At 42.4% G+C, this 23799-nt stretch overlaps 1 protein-coding gene across 3 annotated transcripts in view; it reads left to right on the top strand.

Moving 5' to 3' along the window:
- RB1 (RB transcriptional corepressor 1) overlaps window positions 1–23799 on the top strand; it is a 462098-nt gene that overhangs the window by 50208 nt on the left and 388091 nt on the right. For all 3 annotated transcript variants that reach the window (XM_030200484.1, XM_030200483.1, XM_030200482.1), the window contains exon 5: window positions 16758–16796. In XM_030200484.1, the coding sequence (XP_030056344.1) occupies window positions 16758–16796 (39 nt within the window). The remainder of the gene's footprint in view (window positions 1–16757; window positions 16797–23799) is intronic.

Raw genomic sequence — 23799 nt, 5'->3', positions numbered from 1 at the left:
CACGGTGCCTAAGCTGGCTAGTCTAACACTAGGAACGAACACAGAGAACTAGCAAAGCTATACACAGGCTAACAAGCCACACGGTGCCTAAGCTGGCTAACACTAGGAACGAACACAGAGAACTAACAAAGCTATACACAGGCTAACAAGCCACACGGTGCCTAAGCTAGCTAGACAAACATAGAAACTCACACAGAGCAAACACTGAAACCGTGTACAGAGCACTCTATACACCAGGACCCTTAGATGAAATGCAAGGGCTGTAGTCTCTAAGTGATTAATAAAGCCCTTCCACACCAGAGGCACAGCTGCAGCAATCACCTTGCATCCAAACAGTGGCTTGACACACAGAGAATTCAGCCCAGCGGGAGCCATCTTGGATACTGGCATAGAGGAGTCGGCGGCAGCCATCTTGGAAGAGGCATAGCCCACACAGGTGAGGTTCAGTAGGGCAATCAGCACACAGAGCCAGAGAGAAACTAAGACAGACACAGAGACAAGCAGAAGCCAGCACAGACACTGACTCCCAGAAACAGGGTAAGTCTGAGGGTTGTCACGGCCACAGACGTGACAACAGGATATGTAAATTATACTGATGATGGGACTATGTTCGGTAAAGAATAAAAATTAAAAAAAATGAATTGAATTAAAATTAAAAAATATAAACTTATACACCTCTTCTGCTTATTCATGTAATTATTCTAGTATACTCTTTATGTATACTTAGTAATATTCCATATTTTATTATTTGTTTTTTGTCAATTTATATATTTGATATATTATGCTCGTATGTGTGTTATATTTTATTTATTATGATCTATGATGATTATTATATATCTGTTCATTGTAGCCCCTGACACAGCCCTAGGTGGGCGAAACACGGCCTGTGTCAGGCGATTTGTTCATACACGGTATCTTCAATAAAATCCTTTTGTTGTGATATTCATCTACAGAAAAATAGGTTCCAGGAAAAATCAACACTCAGTGCTCTTCTATAAAGGATGCTCTGGGATGAGTGCCTTTTTAGAAATGCACCTAGTGGGGATTCTTACACCCAGCTTTGGGTACGAATGCAAGCTGAAACCTAGTGTAAATCTTGGCAGGCTACTTGAGTGCACAACCCCCAAATTCTTTAAAGCTGCGTGTAATTCATTGGAGTGTTCCTAACCCCCCCATGTCCCTCCCATGGCCATGCCCCCTTTTGGGTTGTATGTGAGAAGATTTGGGTACAGATTATTTGGGCACAGCCAGATCTGCATGCAAATCCAAATTAATGCCAATTAACATTGGTAATTGGTAACAGCCAGTTGTTTAATGTCTCATTTACTAATTTGTTTATGGATCTCAGGATCACACGCAAAACTGGGTAACATTTATAGAATGTGGAGGTTAGTGTCTGCCAATAACCTACAACAAATAACTTCCCTCCCCCAGTCTCCTGTTTACTTATAAATCAACTCTATCCGGGCAAATTAGCACTTCCTTTACTAACATATATATAATTCAGCTTCTTATAGCATTATGTCCTTTCTATATAACTTAACTTGAGCCTTTCCCCTTCTTTGTCTCTCCTTCCTCACTCCCTCTTTACTAATACGTCATATCCATTACTGCCTATTACCAATTTCAAGCATTTTTGCTTAGTCACACACCACTTTGTAGCAAACTATTATTTATTTTACAAGTATTTTATTTTTTTTTACTACTACTACTACTACATTTCTAAAGCGCTACTAGACGTACGCAGCGCTGTACACTTGAACATGAAGAGACAGTCCCTACTCGACAGAGTTTACAATCTAATTAGGACAGACATATAGTATTTAGCTTACACCTTTCCAATGGTAGTTTTAAGGTAAGTCACATTCAGGTATTTCTGTGTTCCCAGAGAGCTTACAGTGTTGCACACCCTGTCCTATTTATAGTTTTTTTTATATATCTATAGTAGATGGCATGTGAAACTAAAAGCTTTTTGTTCCCCCTACTATGAGCATTCAAGTCATATTTGATCCAATGTGTAACTTGTTTGGAGCTGGTGTCTTCACTCACTCACTCTATGTAATATCTTTGTTCATCGTGCAATTAATGGAAAAATTAACATCTATCTCCACTTAAATCTACCCAATAAGGAGCATGGGAGAGTTTCCAAGCTATAACAATGTCACACCTTGGTGCTACAAAGAGGTTTCTGAAATGCTTTTCATGGTCCTATTATTTTAATGGGCCTAGCAAAAATAACTCGGGGCACGATAGTATTTGTTACCCAGCTATGTTGTATTTCATGTTACATTATGGACCAATATCCTAGTATTATGGGACATTTCCACTATATATGATAGAAAGTACCCTGCTCGACACAATTCTGCCAGCACACATCTGTGCTCTGGGGGTAGTATTTCCTAAGTCTGTCAGGTGTTAGGTAGATCTTTATAGAATTTTATATCCATTTTCCTTAATTTTAAGGTTGAAATCAAGAGCATACTTATGTGATAGAGAACAATAGATCTTTTAAGGGCCATCAATTGGTCTTGTTTCTAAGATATGTATGAAAGAGGTTTGCAAACATTGGAAGTAGCAGACATTCAAATCACCTTAATGCATGTTTATTAGAGAGACCCTGAAAAGCTGAACTATTGGTGGCCCTCAGGCAGTGGGAGTGAAGACCCAAGGGTTTAACATGTCTCTCATATCATTGAATTCTAGGATTTTGGATCGAATTGTCAAGAGCTATATTTACATGGGGATAACATTCAGATCTAGCCAATGTGAAATTTGCTTGTGATCATTTTGTAAAGTATTGGCAGACAATGGAAGACTAGAACTTTGGTTAGAAAAGTATCTATGGGAAGAAGGATGTTCCCTATCTCCCACCTCTTGCTCCTTAGAGAGGGAGTACTAGAGTTTCATCTAATTACAGAGATCAAATGTTTTGGCTTAATTTTAGATTCGTAATTCATGCATATCAGTGAGTGAGGTAGTGAAAAGGACTTAAGAATGGTTAAATAGCTGTCATGGTGGGGCAGGATAGCATCGATTAGGATGAACGTATTGCCCAGACTTTTGTTCTTGTTTCAAACATTACCGGTAGCAATCCCTGGGAGGGAACTGAGAACCCTACAACAGGCTATAGTGAAGTTTGTTTGGGGAGGCAAGGCCCCCAGGCTTAGCAGGAAGCTGCTCTGGCGTTCGACAGAGTTGGGTGGGAGAGGGGTTCCTAACCTCGAATGGTATTACTGGGCAGCACAAATGAAACTTATATCCCTGTGGGGTCAGGAGAAATGGTCGGTGGTGGCACACATGGATCAGGAGATGGTGCAGCAGCACAGCCTGCAGTCAGTAATATGGGCATCTTCTGCTTATCCTACTATTGGCAGGCTTACTACCAATCCGTTTGTTGGGCACTTGTTGGCACTATGGGGTTCCCTTAGGACACGCTTCTGGAAAACTAGAAAAACATCTACATACGCGTATATTCAAGGGGAACCTACTTTTAGAGTGGGGTTGGGAAATCCGGTAGCAAAGAGGTGGGCTGAGAGGGGCATATTGAGGTTTCGAGATTTATTGGAAGATGGGAAAATGAGATTGTTCACAGAACTCAAGGAAGACCATGGGGTTATGGACAGGGACAGATTCTTCTACTTACAGGTTCAACATTACATTTACACACAAGGATGGTTGAGAAACGATCCAGAGGACTATGAAGTCTTAGAAAACATGTGGGGCTCACTGGGAACAATGAAGGGAGTTATATCCCGGTTATATAAATTTATAAGGGGAGGGAGTTTTGAAAAATGTCTATATATGATTAAATGGGAAAGAGATTTGGAAAAGGAATTGACAGTTCATGAATGGAAGGCCATTATCTCGGAGGTCAATAAAGCATCAACATGCGTGTTATTGAAAGAAAATGCCTTCAAGGTACTCTCGAGATGGTATTTTACCCCATATAGACTACATATGATGTTTCCAGGGGCCTCCCAGTATTGTTGGAGATGTTCAACAGATGTGGGAACTTTCTTGCATATCTGGTGGTCCTGTGGGAAATTACAAATGTATTGGCAATCTATAACGGCAAAGATAACTGCCCATACAGGCAAAAACTTTTTGTGTGAGCCTCAATGGTGCCTGCTGGGCCTGGGGAACAGACGAGGAGTCAAATGGCAAAGACGTTTGAAGAGGATGTGCTTGACAGCTGCAAAGAGTGTCATTGCTCGGTTGTGGAAACAGCAAGCGGCACCAACAGAGGAAGACTGGACTCTAAAACTTTCTCTAATTGAGGAGATGGAGAAATTAACTGATAAACGGTTGGGAATTTATAACAGGCAAGATGAACTCTGGACACATATTAGAGCAATGACCCAAGTGAGTTAGTAATAGGCGCTTGATGGGGGGGTGGGGGGGGGAGGGGTAGGGGTGGGGGGGGGGGAAATGAAAAATTAAAGTTTGTCAATGTTCAATTATAGATTTACAGTTGATGGACAAAAGAGAAGGTGTAAAGTGAGAGAAGTATAGAATTGTGTATCAAAGAAGAAATAGTCAAATGTCTACTGTGAATTAAGGAAGTAATGTTTATTCTGTTGTTTAACAATAAAAATTATTGAAACAAAAAAAAGAATGGTTAAATAGCTTCACCTGATGCTGAGCCTCTTTGGTCACTTTTTATGTAGACTACTGTAACTGTGTTAGTTGGCTTAAGAAAATACTTAAATTACCTGCAGGTCATTTAGAATAGTGGTTTTCAACCAAGTCCTGTCCAGTCAGGTTTTCAGGATATCCACAATGAATATGCATAAGAGATTTGTGTACTAAGAAGGCAGTGCATGCAAGTATCTTTTATGTATATTCATTGTGGATATCCTGAAAAATCAACTCACCAGGTGGTCCCTGAAAACTGGGTTGAAAACCACCGATTTAAAACGGAGCAGCTCCGATCAAAACCAGGTGTAGGAATTAGATATGGTGGTGATAGGATTTTTGCATTGTGAATAGCTTTTGTAGGGATATGTCCAGCGTACTTCCTGACTAGATTTTTATGGTACAGTCACTGCAGTAAGGTAACTCTGAATGCAGGTTTTAAAGGATCATTAAAAAGTAAGCACAGACTTCAAACTAGACTAGCTTAAAATAATGGCATAAATAAGGTTATGCCTCCAGTCCTCATTGGTCCAAATTTTTTAAATATGAAGATAACTTTTTTAATTGTCCTATGTATTCATAACTCTTTAAATTCAATTTTTCTCAATTTATCATATATTTTATATAAAATCTCTGAGACTTAGATTAGCTAGTCTTGTGCAGGTCAAGCCCAGAAGAGCTTTTGACATAGTTTCATGTTTCACTTCTAGCTGTGTCAGGGAAGCATGAGCTGCAGATCAGGAGCAGATAAAATAAATTATCATCTTTATAATTACTACTTTTCCAAGACACTTTTTGACACATTTCTCTCTCCCATCTGTGTAACTAGCTCAAAATGGTGGCAGCATTTGGTGTCATATATTTATTAAGATTTATTTACTTCCTTTTTGAAAGAATTCACTCAAGGTGGTGTACAGTAGAAATAAATCAAACATAAGCAATAGACAGTTACAGTAGTAAAATCTAATATAATAAAACGCACCGTGAACGTTCTAATGAGGACAACGTTCTGAAGTCACTAAAAAACACTCCCTGAAGGGTTCGTGGCGTTCGTGGAGTTCGTGGCGTTCGTGGTGTGAAGCCACCCAGCCGTCTCTGCCCCGCCCTCGCGTCAAACGTCATGACGTCGAGGGCGGGGAAAACACACGGATCGCGAGGGCAGAAAAAAAAACAAACGGATCGCACCCACGCACGGTGCGTTTTACTATATTACATTTACCTCTGTGGTGGCGGTTCCAGCAGCGCAGCGTCAGGGAAGGAGGCGGCGCTCCCGACGTCTAGCCTTCCCTTCGCTGTGTTCCGCCTTCTTCTGACGTCAATGATGACGTCAGAAGAAGGCGGAACACAGCGAAGGGAAGGCTAGACGTCGGGAGCGCCGCCTCCTTCCCTGACGCTGCGCTGCCGGAACCGCCACCACGGAGGTAAATAAAAAAAAAAAAAAAAAAAGAAAAGGGATGTTGGGGGGATAGAAGAGGGTGGGCAGCAAAGTTGAACACTGGGAGCAGGAGGGCAGGGGAAAAACGACAGCATGGATGCGAAGAGGAGGGGGGGGGGAAGAAGAGGGCGGGCCAGGCTGGGACATGGGACAGAGAGGAGCATGGATGCGAGGAGGGGTCATGGAAGGAAGAGAGGGGAATTACATGAAAAGGAAGAATGGAGGGGGCAGGGGACAGAGGAGCATGGATGGGCATAGATTGGGAGGGCAGAGCTCAGGGAGAGAGGGAAATTGCTGGAAAGGGAAAAATGGAGGGGCCAGGTGACAGAGGAGCATGGATGGACATGGATTGGAAGGGCAGGACTCAGGGAGAGGGGAATTGCTGGATAGGGATGAATGGAGGGGACAGATGGGCATGGATGGATATGGATTGCAGGACAGGCCTCAGGCAGAGAGGGGAAATGCTGGATAGGGAAAAATGGAGGGGCCAGGTGACAGAGGAGCATGGATGGACATGGATTGGAAGGGCAGGACTCAGGGAGAGGGGAATTGCTGGATAGGGATGAATGGAGGGGACAGATGGGCATGGATGGATATGGATTGCAGGACAGGCCTCAGGCAGAGAGGGGAAATGCTGGATAGGGAAAAATGGAGGGGCCAGGTGACAGAGGAGCATGGATGGACATGGATTGGAAGGGCAGGACTCAGGGAGAGGGGAATTGCTGGATAGGGATGAATGGAGGGGACAGATGGGCATGGATGGATATGGATTGCAGGACAGGCCTCAGGCAGAGAGGGGAAATGCTGGATAGGGAAAAATGGAGGGGCCAGGTGACAGAGGAGCATGGATGGACATGGATTGGAAGGGCAGGACTCAGGGAGAGGGGAATTGCTGGATAGGGATGAATGGAGGGGACAGATGGGCATGGATGGATATGGATTGCAGGACAGGCCTCAGGCAGAGAGGGGAAATGCTGGATAGGGAAAAATGGAGGGGCCAGGTGACAGAGGAGCATGGATGGACATGGATTGGAAGGGCAGGACTCAGGGAGAGGGGAATTGCTGGATAGGGATGAATGGAGGGGACAGATGGGCATGGATGGATATGGATTGCAGGACAGGCCTCAGGCAGAGAGTGGAAATGCTGGATAGGGAAAAATGGAGGGGCCAGGTGACAGAGGAGCATGGATGGACATGGATTGGAAGGGCAGGACTCAGGGAGAGGGGAATTGCTGGATAGGGATGAATGGAGGGGACAGATGGGCATGGATGGATATGGATTGCAGGACAGGCCTCAGGCAGAGAGGGGAAATGCTGGATAGGGAAAAATGGAGGGGCCAGGTGACAGAGGAGCATGGATGGACATGGATTGGAAGGGCAGGACTCAGGGAGAGGGGAATTGCTGGATAGGGATGAATGGAGGGGACAGATGGGCATGGATGGATATGGATTGCAGGGCAGGCCTCAGGCAGAGAGGGGAAATGCTGGATAGGGATGAATGGAGGGGGCAGGTGACAGAGAAACATGGATGGCCATGGATTGGGAGGGCAGGGCTCAGGGAGATAGGGGAATTGCTGGAAAAGGATGAATGGAGGGGGCAGGGGACAGATGGCCATGGATAGGGAGGGCACGGCTCACACTCTCTCTCTCATATACAATGTCTTTCTGACTCTCCCTCTCACACACTCTGTCTCACACTGTATCACATTCACTCTCTATGTGCCACACAGTCACTCACACACTCGCTTGGTCTCATACACTCACTCTCACAGAGAATCTGTGTCTCACACACACTCTCTCTCTCGCCCACACACACACACTCTCTCTCACACTGTGTCTCACATACACACTTGCACACACTCTCATTCTCACACACACACTCTCTCACAAACACACTCACACCCAGACTCACTCTCTCTCTCACACACTCACACTTTCACTCTGACTCTCAAACAGTCACTCTCACATACACTCTCCCAAACATACACACTCCAAGGAAAACCTTGCTAGCGCCCGTTTCATTTGTGTCAGAAACGGGCCTTTTTTACTAGTATTCAAATAAGACAAAGTATGGCATAGCATACTACTTACGTCAACACAATACGTAATAAAACATTTTAATAGACAGCGTAGTGTATAAGCAAAGATGGAACATATAGATATATAAGAGAGTAAGAGGAGTTAGAAAATAAGGGGACTAATTTAAGGAGAGTTGCACATGAGGTCAGAAAGGTGATCTCCGCTAGATTAGGAGTGGATAAACATGTCCTGCTGCAGTACATGCAACCCGTGTCACTCCTTGTGTGTGTGAGACTAACAAGTTAGTTACTTCTTCCGTTAAAGGCCTGGTTGAAGAGCCAAGCTTTCATCTGCATCCTGAAGTAGAGATAGTCTTGTGTTAAGCGGAGCCTTTCAGGGAGTCTTTTCCAGAGTGTGGAGGCTACTCTGGAGAAGTCTTGCTTGCGGGTGTCACATCATGTAATGTCTTTTGGAGAGGGTACAGTTAGAGATACTCCTTGGGGGGACCTTAGTGTCCTTGAAGGTGTGTAGAGGGTGATCCTGTTCTTGTATTCAGGGCCATTTTCTGATATATAAAGAAATCTCCACCAATCAGATTCAAACAAGCAACATCCAATCAAGTTCCTAATTCAACCCCTCAGGAGACATAGTAGAAAGTTCAAATATCCAGCGCTGTTCTGTATAGTTAAATCTGTGTTCATAATTTACACCCTTCCACCCATTAATAAGAGAATCAATAACACACCATATAATATCTTCAATTGAATTTTTTTTCTTGTAGCCAATGAGATATGAGAGGAGCTTTAAGCTTCTCATTCCTAATATGAGATTTATGTTCTTTAAGACAGATTTTCACAGATCTAGTTGTTCTCCTTATATACTTCTGAACAGGGTCATACAATAGTATAAATAATATAAGAAGAATTAGAAACGTTTTTTGCAAACAAACAACATTTTGTATTAGGAAACTCCCATTCAAAACCCTCAATAGTAGAGGTACACCAGTGGCAATTACCACAGCCTTTGTGGAAGCCCCGTTGATTCAGCGTCTTAGTTTCTTCTAAGTTAAAAAGTCACCAATAGTTTTATTCTTCCCTAGGGCTGCAATCGGTAGTTTAGGGGGAGATGATAAAAGATTTAAAACATGCTAATGATGACAAATTATAGTAGTTATTGAAGATAACAAGACAGAATAAGAAAGTGCACATGTAAATGTGTCAGTATCAGTTTTACATTTATAATGAAGTAACCAGAAGCGTAGCTAGGTGGGGCGCAGGGGGAGCAGTTGCTCCCCCAACTGGATTTCTAAAAATGAATGGCGCCTATGCGCTGCTGCTCCTGCCTTCCCGGTTCCCACGCGGAGTCCGATGCAACAGCTGACTCCGAGCTTGCCCTGCGCCGACTGACGCTTAGAGTGAGTGATGGTGCCTGCCTGCTACTGCTCTAGCATATCGGCCGGCCGGTCCGCCGTGAGCGCCGTCCACCGGAAAAGGGAACATCACAGAGCTGCTGAGGCCCTCATCTCAGTCACACAACGCTTGGCTTAGCCACTGTCGACGTCGTTCCGCCTCCTCAGCCCCAGGGGTCGTCCCCCCTCGCGCTCACACAGTTTAGGTCGGCACAGTGTTCTGTTTGGCAGGCACCAGAGAGTGTGGACTGGACTGCCTGAGCAGCTCGACTCGACGACACTGGGATGCGGAGCCTCTCGGCCTCAGTGCCCCTCACATTGGTTCGTGCCGCTTACTGCCTCCCTGACTTGGCTGTGAACTTCAAAGTAAGTAACAAAAGAAAGCTACATGTGGGGTCATAGCTCTATGTGCACCGCTGCCGGTTTCCCAGTCCTCCACCCTGCTCGAAACAGTTGGTTACATCATGGAAGGGCAGAGGAGGGAAACCGGCAGCGGTGCACATAGAGCTATGACCCCACACGTGACTTTCTAGTCTTTTGTTACTTACTTCGAAGTTCACAGCCAAGTCGGGGAGGCAGTAAGCGGCACGAACCAATAAGTGAGGGGAAGGGAAGCTAAGCTCACGGTTGTTCCAGGACTTTGAGGACTTGAAGAGGAAATGTCAGTGATTGACCAGGAGGGACGGAAAGAGAGAGAGCAAAAGAGATAGGCCCAATGGAGGGGTGAGGGGAACAGAGATGGGATGATGCATGATGAACAGGAAAGAAAACGAGAGAGACAGCAGCACTGGGGGAAAGACAGGCAAAGGGGAGAAGGAGAGAAAGAGGGTAAAACTGTATGCTGAGGTATGAGAAACAAAAGGGCAAGGGAAATGGAAAGAGAGAGAGAGATAGAGGTGATGTTGGATGGTGAAGGGGTGAAAGAGACAAAGGGATGATGTTGAATGACTGGGGGGGGGGGGGGGGGGTCTGGGAATCCTGCTTGGCAGATGGAGGGAAAGAGAGAGAGTCTTGGATGGGGCCAGGGCCAATGGTGGGGTGGGGATAAGAGTGATAGGATGATGTTGCATGATGAACGGAAAAACAAAAGAGAGAGACAGGAGTATTGGGGGAGAGACAGGCAAAGCTGGATAGAGAGGAGTTGGAGAAAAAGACAAAGTAAAGCTGGATGCTGGGAGATGAGACAGAAGAGCGATGTGATGGGGAAGAGAGAGAAGTGATGGATGGTGAGAGAGACAATGGAGTGATGTTGGATGGGGGCATGAGAGAGAGAGATAAGAGATTCTGGATGGCTGAGAGAGGGGGGTCCTGCATGGCAGAAGGGGGAGGGGGAGAGAGAGGGTCCTGCATGGCAAATGGGGCGGTAGAGAAAAAATAGAGAGGGGGAAGTCTGCATGGCAGATGGAAAGAGAAGAGATAAACTAAAAGGCTGCAACTCTGAAACCTTGTGGCCATTTGGCAACCTACTAAAAACATTGGTAGCCAGATAATTTTATGGTTACAAGTATGCGATGAAGGAGATGGGTCTCTAAAGGGTTGTGAGGGTGGAAATGGGGTTAAGAAAGATAGTGAAAGAGAAACAGTAGGACATAAGGTGTAGGGTAAGAGATGGAAGCAGAGCCTGGAAAGTGGAAGGAAGGAGAGACAGGGATGGAAATGGGTCTGATGAGAGAATGAGAGGCAGTGGCGGGTACATGAGGGCTAAGAGGGTGACTACAGGGGATAGGAATGGGGGAGTAAAGAAGTGGGTGAAAGATGAAGGGAGTAGGAGACTGAGGATGGAGAGATTCAGAAGGGCGAAGGAAGTGCTGGAGAGGGAATGATGGAGAAGGGAAAAACCAGTTGGTAGATGAGACAAATCTGTGAAAAGGAGACTAAGGACTAGAAGGTGAGAGAATGAGAGTAAAATCAAATGGGTGGATATAATCGCAGAGAAGAGAAAGGTGGTGGGGTGGAGGGGGAGGGATAAAATAAAATGAAAGATCAGTACCAGACAGAAGGAAAGGTAGAAGACCAGAGAGAGAAGAAATGGAATGATCAACCTGGAAACGAATTCAGGAGAAGACTGACTCATGGTAAAGAGATGGATACCAGCTTAATTAGAAAATTACAATTCCCAGTCAACAAAGGTACACAGGAAAAAAATTGTTATTTAATACTTGTAAGGACTGAGATGTGCCTGCTTTGTTAAATGTAAATTTTTTTCTATTTTTATGTTATAAAGTACAGGAGAAAATTATTTCTGCTTCTCTTTTACCAATATTGCCCTGCTTAAAGAGTCTGGCTTTCTTGAGGGTATCCATTTCAGGTTTTGTCTGCAGGTTTTTTTGGTCCTCTATTTTGTACCATGTGTGAGAGGCTGTCCATATTCTGAGGTGAAGGATTCTGCTAGCACAGGAGTGGGCAATCTCAGTCCTCAGGGGCTGCAACCCAGTCAGATTTTCAGGATTTTCCCAATGAATATGCATGAGATCTATTTGTATACAGTGGAGGCAGTGCATACAAACAGATCTCATGCATATTCTTTGGGGAAATCCTGACAATGCCCTCGAGGACTGAGGTTGCCCACCCCTGTGCTAGCAGATAGTGTCTGGGTATGAACAGTCTAGCTTGTTCCAGTTTCCTAGTCTCCAGTATATTGTTCCGGGGCAGAGGGAGCATGGAACGAACGAAGGACAGGCGCGCGCGGCACCCTCCCAGCGGCGTGCACCCGGGGGGGGGGGTTATTTCGCGGGGGGGGGGGTGTCCTTTCGCCAGGAAGGGTCGCGCTGCACCCGGGGGCGGGGCGCATCGGCGATCCACCCCGGGTGTCAGCCCCCCTAGGAACGCCACTGTTTGCAGCAGAATGTGTGTTGTATTATAGACTTGAAGGCGCATATGCACAGGCATGTGCACACACCCATACATTTCACAGAGAATAGATACATAGAAACAAACATGCATATGCAAGAGACATTTAGGCATGCAGAAGAGGCATGCACACATGTACATTCACATGCTTGCAAAATAGATGCACAGGCATGGCTGTCCACGTGCCAAACACTGCATACGTGCATACATGTGCACATTCATATCCAAAACACACACACAACTTGAACTTCCAAAACGACTGTACACAAAACAGAGATACACCTGCATGAAAGTGTAAAACAGATGCATTCACACACACATGGAAAACATGTACAAGTGCAAATGCAAAATAGAGATGTACACTGACATGGAAAAGACATGCATGCGTGTCTGTTTAGCGTATGCAACAGATACGCACAGGGAAAGGTTGGAAAGAATTTCATGAGCTGTGCTCTGCACGCTATTTCCTCATTTTGTATCAAAACACCATTTAGAGTGTCACCGATGCTCTTCTTTAAGCCAAGGGGAAGCTTGCTCTCTTTTTGAAACAGTTTGTGATTGGATCTACTGTATATGCTAAATACTCTTTGCCCGAATAAGTGATTCCATCCTTAGCATTTACTTTAATTATAATAGATATGTGAAAGCCAAGGGACTAAACTGCGTCGGATAACTTTAGATATGAATCCCCATTTTGCATAAGATTTTTAGGTAGGAATTGGAACATCTAAGCTGGGATGTTCAAAATTCCCTCATTATTACACAGAAGGCTCAACTGAACACAGAGTCCTTTGTAAAATATATAATGACAGTACTTGCTCGCTTGTACAGCATGGACAATCAGTTTTACAAACCCACATACTAAAAAAAAACAAAACTCAGCAATTAGCATCTTCTCTGTGTAAGAGCAGGCAATCTGTACTTGGAATTACTGATTATATGAATGAGATCTATATTCCAGATACTTATACATATAAGTACATCCAAATTAAGGAGCAAAACCCCAATAGGCACATCTTAAAAATTGTAAAGTATAATGCACAATTCCTTCATCAATCACTCCTTTCAAGCCCTAGCTGAAACAAGCACACTGCAGATTTGTCTGCCTTGGAGAAAGTGAAAGACTCAATGGGGAAATTTTTTCAAAATATAAACATAAAATATAATTTTGGTACACCCTTTGAATGTAGGCATCCTGAGGCATCTACATCTGTAAGTAGTGGCATTCTGAAATCACCATTTATATTTCTATAAATGTAAAATACAAATAGAAATGGAACAGTGTAGACATAACATCAGTCTAGACCATATAAATGCATACATAAAATACAGCATATTCTCTGATGCTGAAGAGTCTGGCCTGATTATTTTAGCTACTGATAACTGGGGTGAGCAAATGAAACTTTTCTGTTTTCATTTGTGATACCATAGCAACATCTTGTGGATGGCTGGTGAATTGCAGCTCTGTATGTTAGAGTTGAGAATCTTTGTGTTAAGTGCCAAACCAAGTTACCTTAAGGGCTTTTGGAACATTATTATTATTATTATTTATTGCATTTGTATCCCACATTTTCCCACCTTTTTGCGGGCTCAGTGTGGCTTACAATATGATATGAATGATGGAAGTACAATTTGTTACAACTTGGTTATGGATTACATTGTGAAGAGTTATGCGAGACAATCAAAGTATTGATGCAGAATATAACAATGGATCAAAGCTTTGAAACATTGGAAGGAGACAGCGGGAAGCTAGAAGGGCATTATGTGTGATATACATATATCTGTGGATAAAGGTATGAGTGAGGTTAGATTACGGGGGTGAGAGTTCAGAAATGGATGTATTGATGCATTAGTGAACAGTGAGTGTGGACTTTTTTTCAAGTAATTGATATGCTCCAAAGTCAATTCTTTCAGAAGAAAGCGTGATTACACAGTTCATAGCTTTTATGCTGTTAACTTGTTTTGTGAAGAACTCAGGATTTTTAAAATCCTTAATAATGATCATGTTATAAATATTTTATTTTAATAATTAGTTTTTATAGATGCCTTAACTAGTAGCTCAGGCTGACTTATAACAGTAATACAATTAATGTACAGAATTCAAAAAAATGAATGAATTACAATTCAAAATTAACAAAAAGAACTTACAGCCACATTTTTAAAGATTTTCTAAAATTTCAATAATCGCCCTCTGATCTTAAGAGGTTGAGAGTTAACACAATTCTGAAGCAATTGCCACCAACATCTGCTGAATTAAAAGCTTCCTAAAGCTTGAAGCAGGGAGAAGTTGAATTTTGATGACATAAGTAGATCGAGATGAATGGGATCTTGTTTGAAGTTTTAAATACAAAGAAAGACAGAGCAACTTAAACTTGATTTTTGCAGACACTAAGAGCCAATGAAGCATTTTTAACAATAGGAAAGTTTTTGCATAAGATTCTTAGCTGCAGTAATATGAAGCAATTGAAGCCTTGCTATCATTTTTTAAGAAGACCCAAATAAAGAATATTACAACAGTCCAAACAAGATATAATAGCCTTGACTATTTTTGGAAGATCATTTTAAAGAAAAATAATCCCAAATCTAATGAAACATATGTAGATGGAAGAACATAGATTTCATCATTTGTCTAATCTGGCTGTTCTTAACCCAGTCCTTGGGACATACTTAGCCTGCCAATTTTTCAGGATACCCACGAATATTAATGAGATAAATTTCCTTTCTATGTAAATTTTTCATGTGTATTCATTGTTGATATCCTGAAAAACCTGATTGGCTAGATGTGTGCTGAGGACTGGATTGAGAACCCCTTGTCTAATCTTTCATTGTCATACAAGAAGATAATCTGTACATCGGCAGAGATTAAATTAGGGCACTTAGGGTTATATTACTTTGGCCAGAGAGCTAAAAAAACATTGAATGAGATGGGAGACAAAGGGGTACCCCGTATAGCTCCACAATTTGGGACCCAGTTTTTAGAAGTTTCTCCATACCTGCTAAGATCTAGGTGGTTGTTGTGTGTGTGTGTTTTTTAAGGGTAGAACCATTTTCAAACAGTTCAGTAACACCAGTGAAATCAGAAGAATTTAGAATATCTTTAATGGTTGATTAATTCAAATGCTCATTCTAAATCTAATTTCTTTAAGAAGGCAGTTTTTTCTCTAATCTAGAATCTGCCTGCGGTCACTGATCAAAGCAGGATGACAAGTTTTAGTGTTATGATCTTGTCAAAAACCTGATTGCTTAGGGTCTACAATGTTTAAAATGCCACAAGCAATCCTATATTAAGAATGAATGGTGGTTGGGAGGCGGGGATAGTGCTGGACAGACTTATACGGTCTGTGCCCTGAAGAGCACAGGTACAAATCAAAGTAGGGTACACACAAAAAGTAGCACATATGAGTTATCTTGTTGGGCAGACTGGATGGATCGTGCAGGTCTTTTTCTGTCGTCATCTACTATGTTACTATGAATTAAATCTGGACAGAGAGGCAAAAAAAAAAAAACTGAAGAAAAATGAAAAAAAATGACAAGATGGAAGAAAGCAGAAACCAGATCTCAGACCAACACAATTAGAAAATAAAATGACCAGACGACAAAGGTAACATAGTAATGTAATAGGTGACAGCAGATAAAGACCTGTACGTTCCATCCAGTCTGCCCAACAAGATAAACTTATTACATATGGTATGATGTGATACCTCATATGTATACCTGATCTTGATTTGTCCTTGTCATTTTCAAGCCACAGACAGTAGAAGTCTGCCAGGCACTGTCCTTGTTCTAAATTTCTGAAGTTGTCAAAGCCTCTGGAAAGCTCTGCTGCAGCCCATCCAAATCTGTTCAGCCACGATCAGGGCATAGACCATAGAATTCTTGCCCAGCTCTGGTTTATTTTCCCAATTTTATTTTAAATTTTTTTTTAGTTACATTTGTACCCCGCGCTTTCCCACTCATGGCAGGCTCAATGTGGCAGGCAGTGGAGGGTTAAGTGACTTGCCCAGAGTCACAAGGAGCTGCCTTTGCCGGGAATCGAACTCGGTTCCTCAGTTCCCCAGGACCAAAGTCCACCACCCTAACCACTAGGCCACTCCTCCACTCTTTTGTAATCCGCATAAGAAACAACAAAAACTTTTCAATAAAAATTGATTGGTGTTACTACCTAATCTCTGCTAAACTTCTTTGGATCCATTCCTTCCAAATAGGATTCCTTTGTGATTTTATTTTGTATTTCGTGATTAGAATATGTCGGGTTTTGGAGTGTCCATTTCAAACTCTCTACTGATAAGAGCTTGGGGGTATTTGGTTGAAATTTGTTTGACTTAGGGGTAATTGACTTGAAGGTGAAACACTACAATAGATGATATATAAATATTGCAGTCTAAACATTGCTCATTCTTTCTTTTTCAGGATTTTTGATCAAATATTTATGGCAGAATCCAGTGCGGAGTAAGTCTCTTTCTTTTTAACAGAAGTAGCTGCAAATTTAGAGGTCTTCTTTAGTGAAGACAAATACTGTATTAAAGGTTTCATACCACACTTAATCTTTGTTTTATTATTTCTAACTTGAAAAACTGTTTTTCTAAACAACTTGGTATAAAACTGATCCTTGAGCAAGTAACATGAAAAATATTGAACTATCAGTGTGTACGCAGCCCATCAGCTTCTGTTCTAATCCCTAGTGCTGCAGATCAAAATATGGTTTAGTTCTTCTTCCAGCATTGCAGTCCCACAGTGACGCTCATAACTGCACACAGGTGAAAATCACATTGATCTGCAGGTTTGCAAGCTTTTTAAAGTACAGTGTTGGTATCTCTCCAGGATCAAAGTTGTACCACAGCCCACAAAGGAAACAATTTTTCTTTGCATCTGTCTAAGAAAAATCTAGAAGTGATGTAGATGGTCTCTTGAAGTCTCTTCTGCTGATGTGCACATCTTAAGTTGTATTCTTGCAGTGTTAGTGTGTGTGTATATGTATGTATGCATGTGTGTATCTTAGGCTGGGTTCTCTTTTCTGCTCAGTCATTTCCAGGTAAGGAGAAATTCTGGTGTGTATCAGCTGACTTTGAACTTTGAATTCTATTTTCAGAATACAGGACGTTGTATGTAGAACATCATGAGTTTAATCATGAAAGAAGCATGAGCTTGAAATGGACCAAAATACTATTAATCATGTGTTGCTAACCTAAAATCACCTTCCAAAAAATTCTCTGTTTATATGTCTGGATATAATAAAAAGAAAACTGTTATTTTTATTTGGACCTGATTGAAGGGACCATATGTTCCTGAAAGCAAGTTGAGAAGTGTGTTGTGTTAGAAAATAAGTTGGTATTACCTTTTGTTTACCTTTGTTTATTCATGGCGATGGCACTGTATGAAAACTGTGGAAAAAGTATGCACAGGTATTTTAGTATAAAGCTTACTATATACTATTTACAAGCTGGTAAAACTTAACAGTAAATATTTTGCTCCCCTGTCCAGTTGTGTGGCACTGCTCTGGGCATCCACAAGCTGCCTGGCCATCTGTTACATATACATATTACATATATGCTTTGCAAGGCACTGGTATGTGTGTGTGTGTGTATCTCTCTATATTTATTTATATATTTATGACCTTTTTGTAGAAATTCACTCAGTGAAGTACAGCAAGAATAACCCAGGCATAGATAATCCACAGTTAAAGTGGTAGAAAAATATTAGAATTAGGATACTATATGCTATGCTATACTATAACATAGTAGTATTCTACTTCTAATGTCAACAACACACATTAAACATTAATACATCTTAATAAACAGCATGTTGTAAGCAGAATTGGAAGAGAGTAACAGGAGTCTGATAACTGTCACTAACTTAGACGAAAAATTGCACATGGAGTCATTTTATATTTTTATGAAAGCTTGAAAAGCTGTCTTTTTTTTTTTTTTTTTTTTACAATAAATTTTTATTGAAAAGGTTTTGTTGTTTCTTATGCAGATTACAAAAGAATACACCTTCATACTTACAAAAGAATAAATATAGAACCATAACAATTGCACAACCATAAGTACTAAATATCCCATCCCCAATACTAAACCCCCCTCCCATTCCCCCCCTTTCCCACCCCCAGATAGCCATTAAGAAATCTTGACTAAATTTTCAAAGTGGATCCATAGATCTGAGGTGGGGTCATAATGGCCCAATCTCTGATCTGTAAGTTGTTCCATTTCTCCAATAAAGGAAAGCTTTTAAAGTCCAATCAAATTCAGTAGGACCCAAAGATTTCTTCCACTGTGCTGTGGTAACAATTTTGGAAACTGTTAAACAATTTTCTTAAGACAACATCGCCACTTTAGACCATACCGATTACTCATTCCCAGTAGGCACCACTTTGAGTCACAAGGAAGATGGCAACCAGCATAAGTAGAAATCTTGGTAACAATCTTCTCCCAAAAAGGTTTATCTGATCACATGACCACCAAATATGTAAAAAGCCAACACCATTTTCACATCGCCAACATTTGTTGGGAACTGTGGGAAACATGTAATTTCACAGGAGTATAATACCACCATGTTAGTATTTTATATGCATTTTTCTTCAGGAGTACACACACTGAAGCTTTTTTCACTTCTAAACATATTGCTTTCCATTCACTCATGGTAAACTCAACGTTAAGATCATGCTCCCATTGAGTCATATAAGCATATTTATAGAAGCCTTTATCCCTGATAAATCCATAAAGAATTGAAATAGTTCCCCGAAGTTTCCCCAATGATCCCCACAGGTTTTCAAAGTGTTAACTATCATCTGGGTCTTCTCTCTGCCACCCTTGTTGGAGTATATAGTGTTTAACTTGTAAATAAGAAAAACCATCAGAGCTAGATAAATCATAACTCTCCTTAAGCTCTGCAAAGGGGCGCATTTCACCCACCTCCAAAAAATTCCGAAAGCGAACCAAACCCTGGGTTGCCAACCATGTAAAAACTGAGTGCCCAAATCACGCCAGAAACCCTGGTTCTAAACTAATATGAGCATAATAAGAAGGTGTCTTAGAACCCCTTATCTTAGGTTTAAGAGAACTCCGTAATGTTAACAAGTGGTGAACAAATGGATTATCAGATAAATAACCATAAGCCCTGGAGGAGAGGCCCATAGAATATCCCCTAGAGAATAATTCTGTACATGTGCCTGTTCCATGAGTGCCACAACGGTCGGCCGTCTTTAACTCTGGGCTGAGATAGTTTCAACTGTGACGCCCAGTAATACCATTGGAGATTGGGTACTCCTCTTCCCCTGAAGTCTACCGCACTCCACGCCACCTTTCTATTTAGCCGTGAGGAACGCCCTCCCCAAAGAAACCCCAAGGTGTCCTGTTGAAGCCTCCCATGCTCCTCTTTGGGAACCAAGAGTGGCAAAGTCTGAAGCAAAAACAGCCTGGGTAAGATAGTCATCTTGATAGCCGCTATATGACCCCACCAAGATAACCATCTGCCTTGCCAATCTGCAAGGTCTTTATGAAGCTGCCGAAACAAAGGGACATAATTCAAATAAAAGAACTGAGATGTCATTAGGAATCTGAACACCTAAATGTGTAAAACTACTGTGAGCGCACTGAAATAGAAAGGCCTGAATCAAATAATCCCACTCCTGTTATGTTATGGAAACACCCATTAGTTCTGAGTTGTCGTAATTTATCTTAAAGCCTGAGATTCTACCAAAATTATTTAATTCATGCACAAGCACTGGTAAGGTAAGTCTAGGCGCCCGCACATAAATCAAAACCTCATCAGCAAATAATGCCAGTTTATGTTCCATCCCACCAACTTGGATGCTCTTAATATCCATCAATGATCAAATTCTCTGGGCCAGAGGCTCTATAAAAAGAGCGAAGAGCAAAGGAGAGAGCGGGTACCCTTGTCGGCTACACCTCTCAATCAAAAAGACAGAAGATTAACCCCCATTAATTTTAATCCTTCGCTACTGGTGTCTCATATAAACGATTTAGCCATCCTAAGAAACCCTGACCAAATCCCATATACCGCAATACCTGCCACAAATGGGACCACTCAACCCTATCAAATGCTTTCTTAGTGTCTGTACTTAAAAAGGCTACCGGTTCTCCCCTCTGTTGTGCCTCCCATAACACACGCAGTGTGTGTTATGTGTTATCTGCTACTTGCCTGCGTGCCACAAAGCCCGACTGGTCTGTATGTATCAGCCGGAGAAGTACCCGCCCCAACCGCTCAGCCAGGACCTTGGCCTGGATTTTAATATTTAAATTCAACAAGAAGATTGGGTGATAAGATCTACAAAGTGCTGGGTCTCGCCCAGGCTTGAAGAGCACTGATATTCCTGCTTCATGCATACTGCCTAGAAGTGGCTGACCACCAAAGCAGGCATTCCCAACCCAAAGCAGGCATTCCCAACCCACACCAGGAGTGGATCCACCTCCCCCACAAATATGTTTAAAAAGTTTGCTGAGAAACTGTCCAATCCTAGAGCCTTCCCTCTTAAGTCCCTTTATAGCCAGCATAAGTTCCTCTAATCAAAAAGGAGCCTCTATTTGATCACGTTCCTCACTAGACAATTCAGGTAAAATAAGCCCTTGCCCTCCCCTCTGCTATACAATAATTGATAAAACTAGACAAACTGTGCCCTAAAATCCCTATGTTGGTAATATAAGATATCTCCAGGGCCATTAATTGTTGTCTGTGACAGAGGTGATTTGCTAGCATTCTGCCCAATTTATTGCCAAATTCAAAAAATGTTTGTTGAGCAAGTCTTCTCATATACTCCACACATTCTACCTGTAGCTTGCTAAGCTCCATACCACATTGCCATAACTGTAGGAAAACAGTATCAGACCCACTAGCCTGGTGGAGACTCTAGTTCTGTCCACTCTCTCTGTTTTCTTTCAGGCCCTCCATTTTATTAGGTGGCCATCAATAGAAATCAAACAAAATAATTACCACCTTAAGAGCATCCCACAGAATTCCATCTGAAACATCCCCAGTATTGTTAGAAGTAAGGTAATCACGAATTACTTCCCTAAGCTCGCTGCATACCTTCTTATCACCCAGAATATTTTCGTTCAATTTCCAAAAAAGTTGGCGTCTCATCCTCCAGGCCTCCCAAAGTTATACCCACAGGTACATGGTCAGAAATAGAGATACTTTCTATTATAGAATCAGAAACCCTTCCCCACAACTGGTTACACCACACCATATCTATTCATGTATAAGTGGACTGAGCATGAGAATAAAAGGAGAAGGACCTTTGGCCCAGATTCTGCAATCTCCAGACATCCAATAAGTCTAAACTGGTGGTCAACTGTTTCAATTGCTTACATTGTGCTAGACTAGAACCACTTCTTCCCTTAGAGTGATCCAAATCAGTAAGTGAAAGATTGAAGTCTTTCCCCCCCCCCCCCCCAATATTACCACACCTCTTCTAAATTGTACAAGGATATCACGTATTGACCCAAAAAATTCCCCTTGACCATTGTTGGGTGCATAGAGGTTAATGAAAGTAACTTCTTTTCCAGGGAGAAAGTCCCGAACTGCTAAGCATCTACCCTGTTCATCCCTATACACAGCATCATTAATAAAGGGAACCCCCCTGCAAATATAAATTACTAAACCCCTCCCACACACACTTTTCCCTCTCTGGGATCTGAATGAACAAAACATTCACTGTAAGCCTTTTAATGTAGAAGGGAGTATCTTGCTTGCGAATATGTTTCCTGAAGTAATATAATGTTCCAGTGAAGGTGTTGCAGCTCCCGGAAACCATACTTTGTTTTCCTGGAGAATTTAACCTGTTAACATTCCATGAACCTACCCGTATCCCCTTCTGCCCTAACCCTTTAACCCTCCCCCCCACCCATCCACCTGCTGGCTGATCAACACTGCCGCCCCTGGCCAGCTCAAACCCTGAAGAACCACACTATCACCAGAGCAGACACCTGAATCAAAAGCGTCCCGATTCCTCCCTTTAACCCCTATATTCCACATATTATCTAATCCTCTATTCCTTTTCCCCACAGCAACCGTTTTCACACTTATTCTCCCATTCACACTCATCCAAACATTCAATACATTCTCCCATGTCACATACCCAACACGAAGCTTCTCTCAGGCCCCCTCCCCCCCCAAGAAAAAACAAGGGAGGAAGGGGGGATAAAGATTGGAAATATATCCATTCCCTTATCTTGAAAACTGTAGGCCCAATAACAGAAAACTCAAGTAGTCACTTCTGCCACTAAAGTCCAATGGATTGAGTCTGAGCTGATTTGACCATGGCTAGTGCGAACTTTCTACCATGTCGATTTTTGCCTCGATTTCACTGCTGTTGTAGTCCCTGTAGATGTACTGTCCGGGAGATCTTTGCAGCCAAACTCCAGGATGGCCTTCCAGGCTTCCGCTATAGTTTGTCCTTTCATGATTGTCCCACCACAGTGAACATCAACCCAAATAGGTAGAGCCAGCAATAATGATAGCCAGACTCTATTTAGTGACATCCCTGAATTCCCTCTGCCTCTGAAGTGTGGCTCTCGCCAAATCTTGAAATACTGTAACTTTATAGTTCTCCCATTGAATCTCCCCAAGGGACCTTGCCTTCTTCCATACTGCTTCTTTTGCTATAAAGTCATGAAAGCATACTATAATGTCTCTGATCAGTGTATCGTGCTAGGGCCCCCAAACGTCTGTGGACCCGTTCAAACTTAATAGCGGGCAAAGGCTCATCTCCGATTCCCCGCTAGCTGTGGACAAAGGCGAAGTGCAGAGTTTCTGGATTATGTGAGCACAATTTTTGTACTAATCCAGTTCTGGAATTCCTTTAAATCTTAAATTGCACCGCTGAGACTGGTTCTCCAGGTCCTCAAGCATCAGTTGTAGAGTCTCTCGCTCCTGCCTCTCACTTTGGAGCTCCACAGGTACCGCCTGCAGATCACCTTCCAGGCCCTCGAGTTTCTCTTCAGCCTGTTCCACGCGGTTCCCGACCTCGCGCATCTTTCTCTGCATGTTGGCTACTTCTGTTTGGATTGTTTTCCTCACCTTGGACAGTTCTGCTTTCAGCGCCTTAAACCATCTGACCACATCATATTTAGTTAATTCCCCATCACTCTTGACGAGCTCCATGGGGTCCTCCGTCTCTGACCCCGAATCTTCCACCGACATTTTGGCATGAACCTTTGCCGGCTTCTGCCCAGAGCAGGATGCATTGTCTCGTATATTGGCTGCAAGTTTATATTTCTTCACTCACTTTCGGGCCAACATTTCAGTGGAGAAATCCAGCATTAAGGAGAAGAAGAAAATGTTTGGGGATCCATGAGTCCAAGCCCTATGTAGTGGTATTATCGTAGAATTGGTATCATCGTAGAATATATGCCGTTCGAAATAAGTCAAATTTTTGTAGCCGGTAAGGTGGTAGACCTTCCAGGTTAAGCAGGTTTGCAAGTGAGACAACAAG

Source organism: Microcaecilia unicolor, chromosome 4 (genome assembly GCF_901765095.1).
Source record: "Microcaecilia unicolor chromosome 4, aMicUni1.1, whole genome shotgun sequence".
Classification (NCBI taxonomy): domain Eukaryota; kingdom Metazoa; phylum Chordata; class Amphibia; order Gymnophiona; family Siphonopidae; genus Microcaecilia; species Microcaecilia unicolor.
The sequence above is the reverse complement of the archived record's forward strand: the minus strand, read 5'-3'. Positions and strand labels throughout refer to the sequence as shown.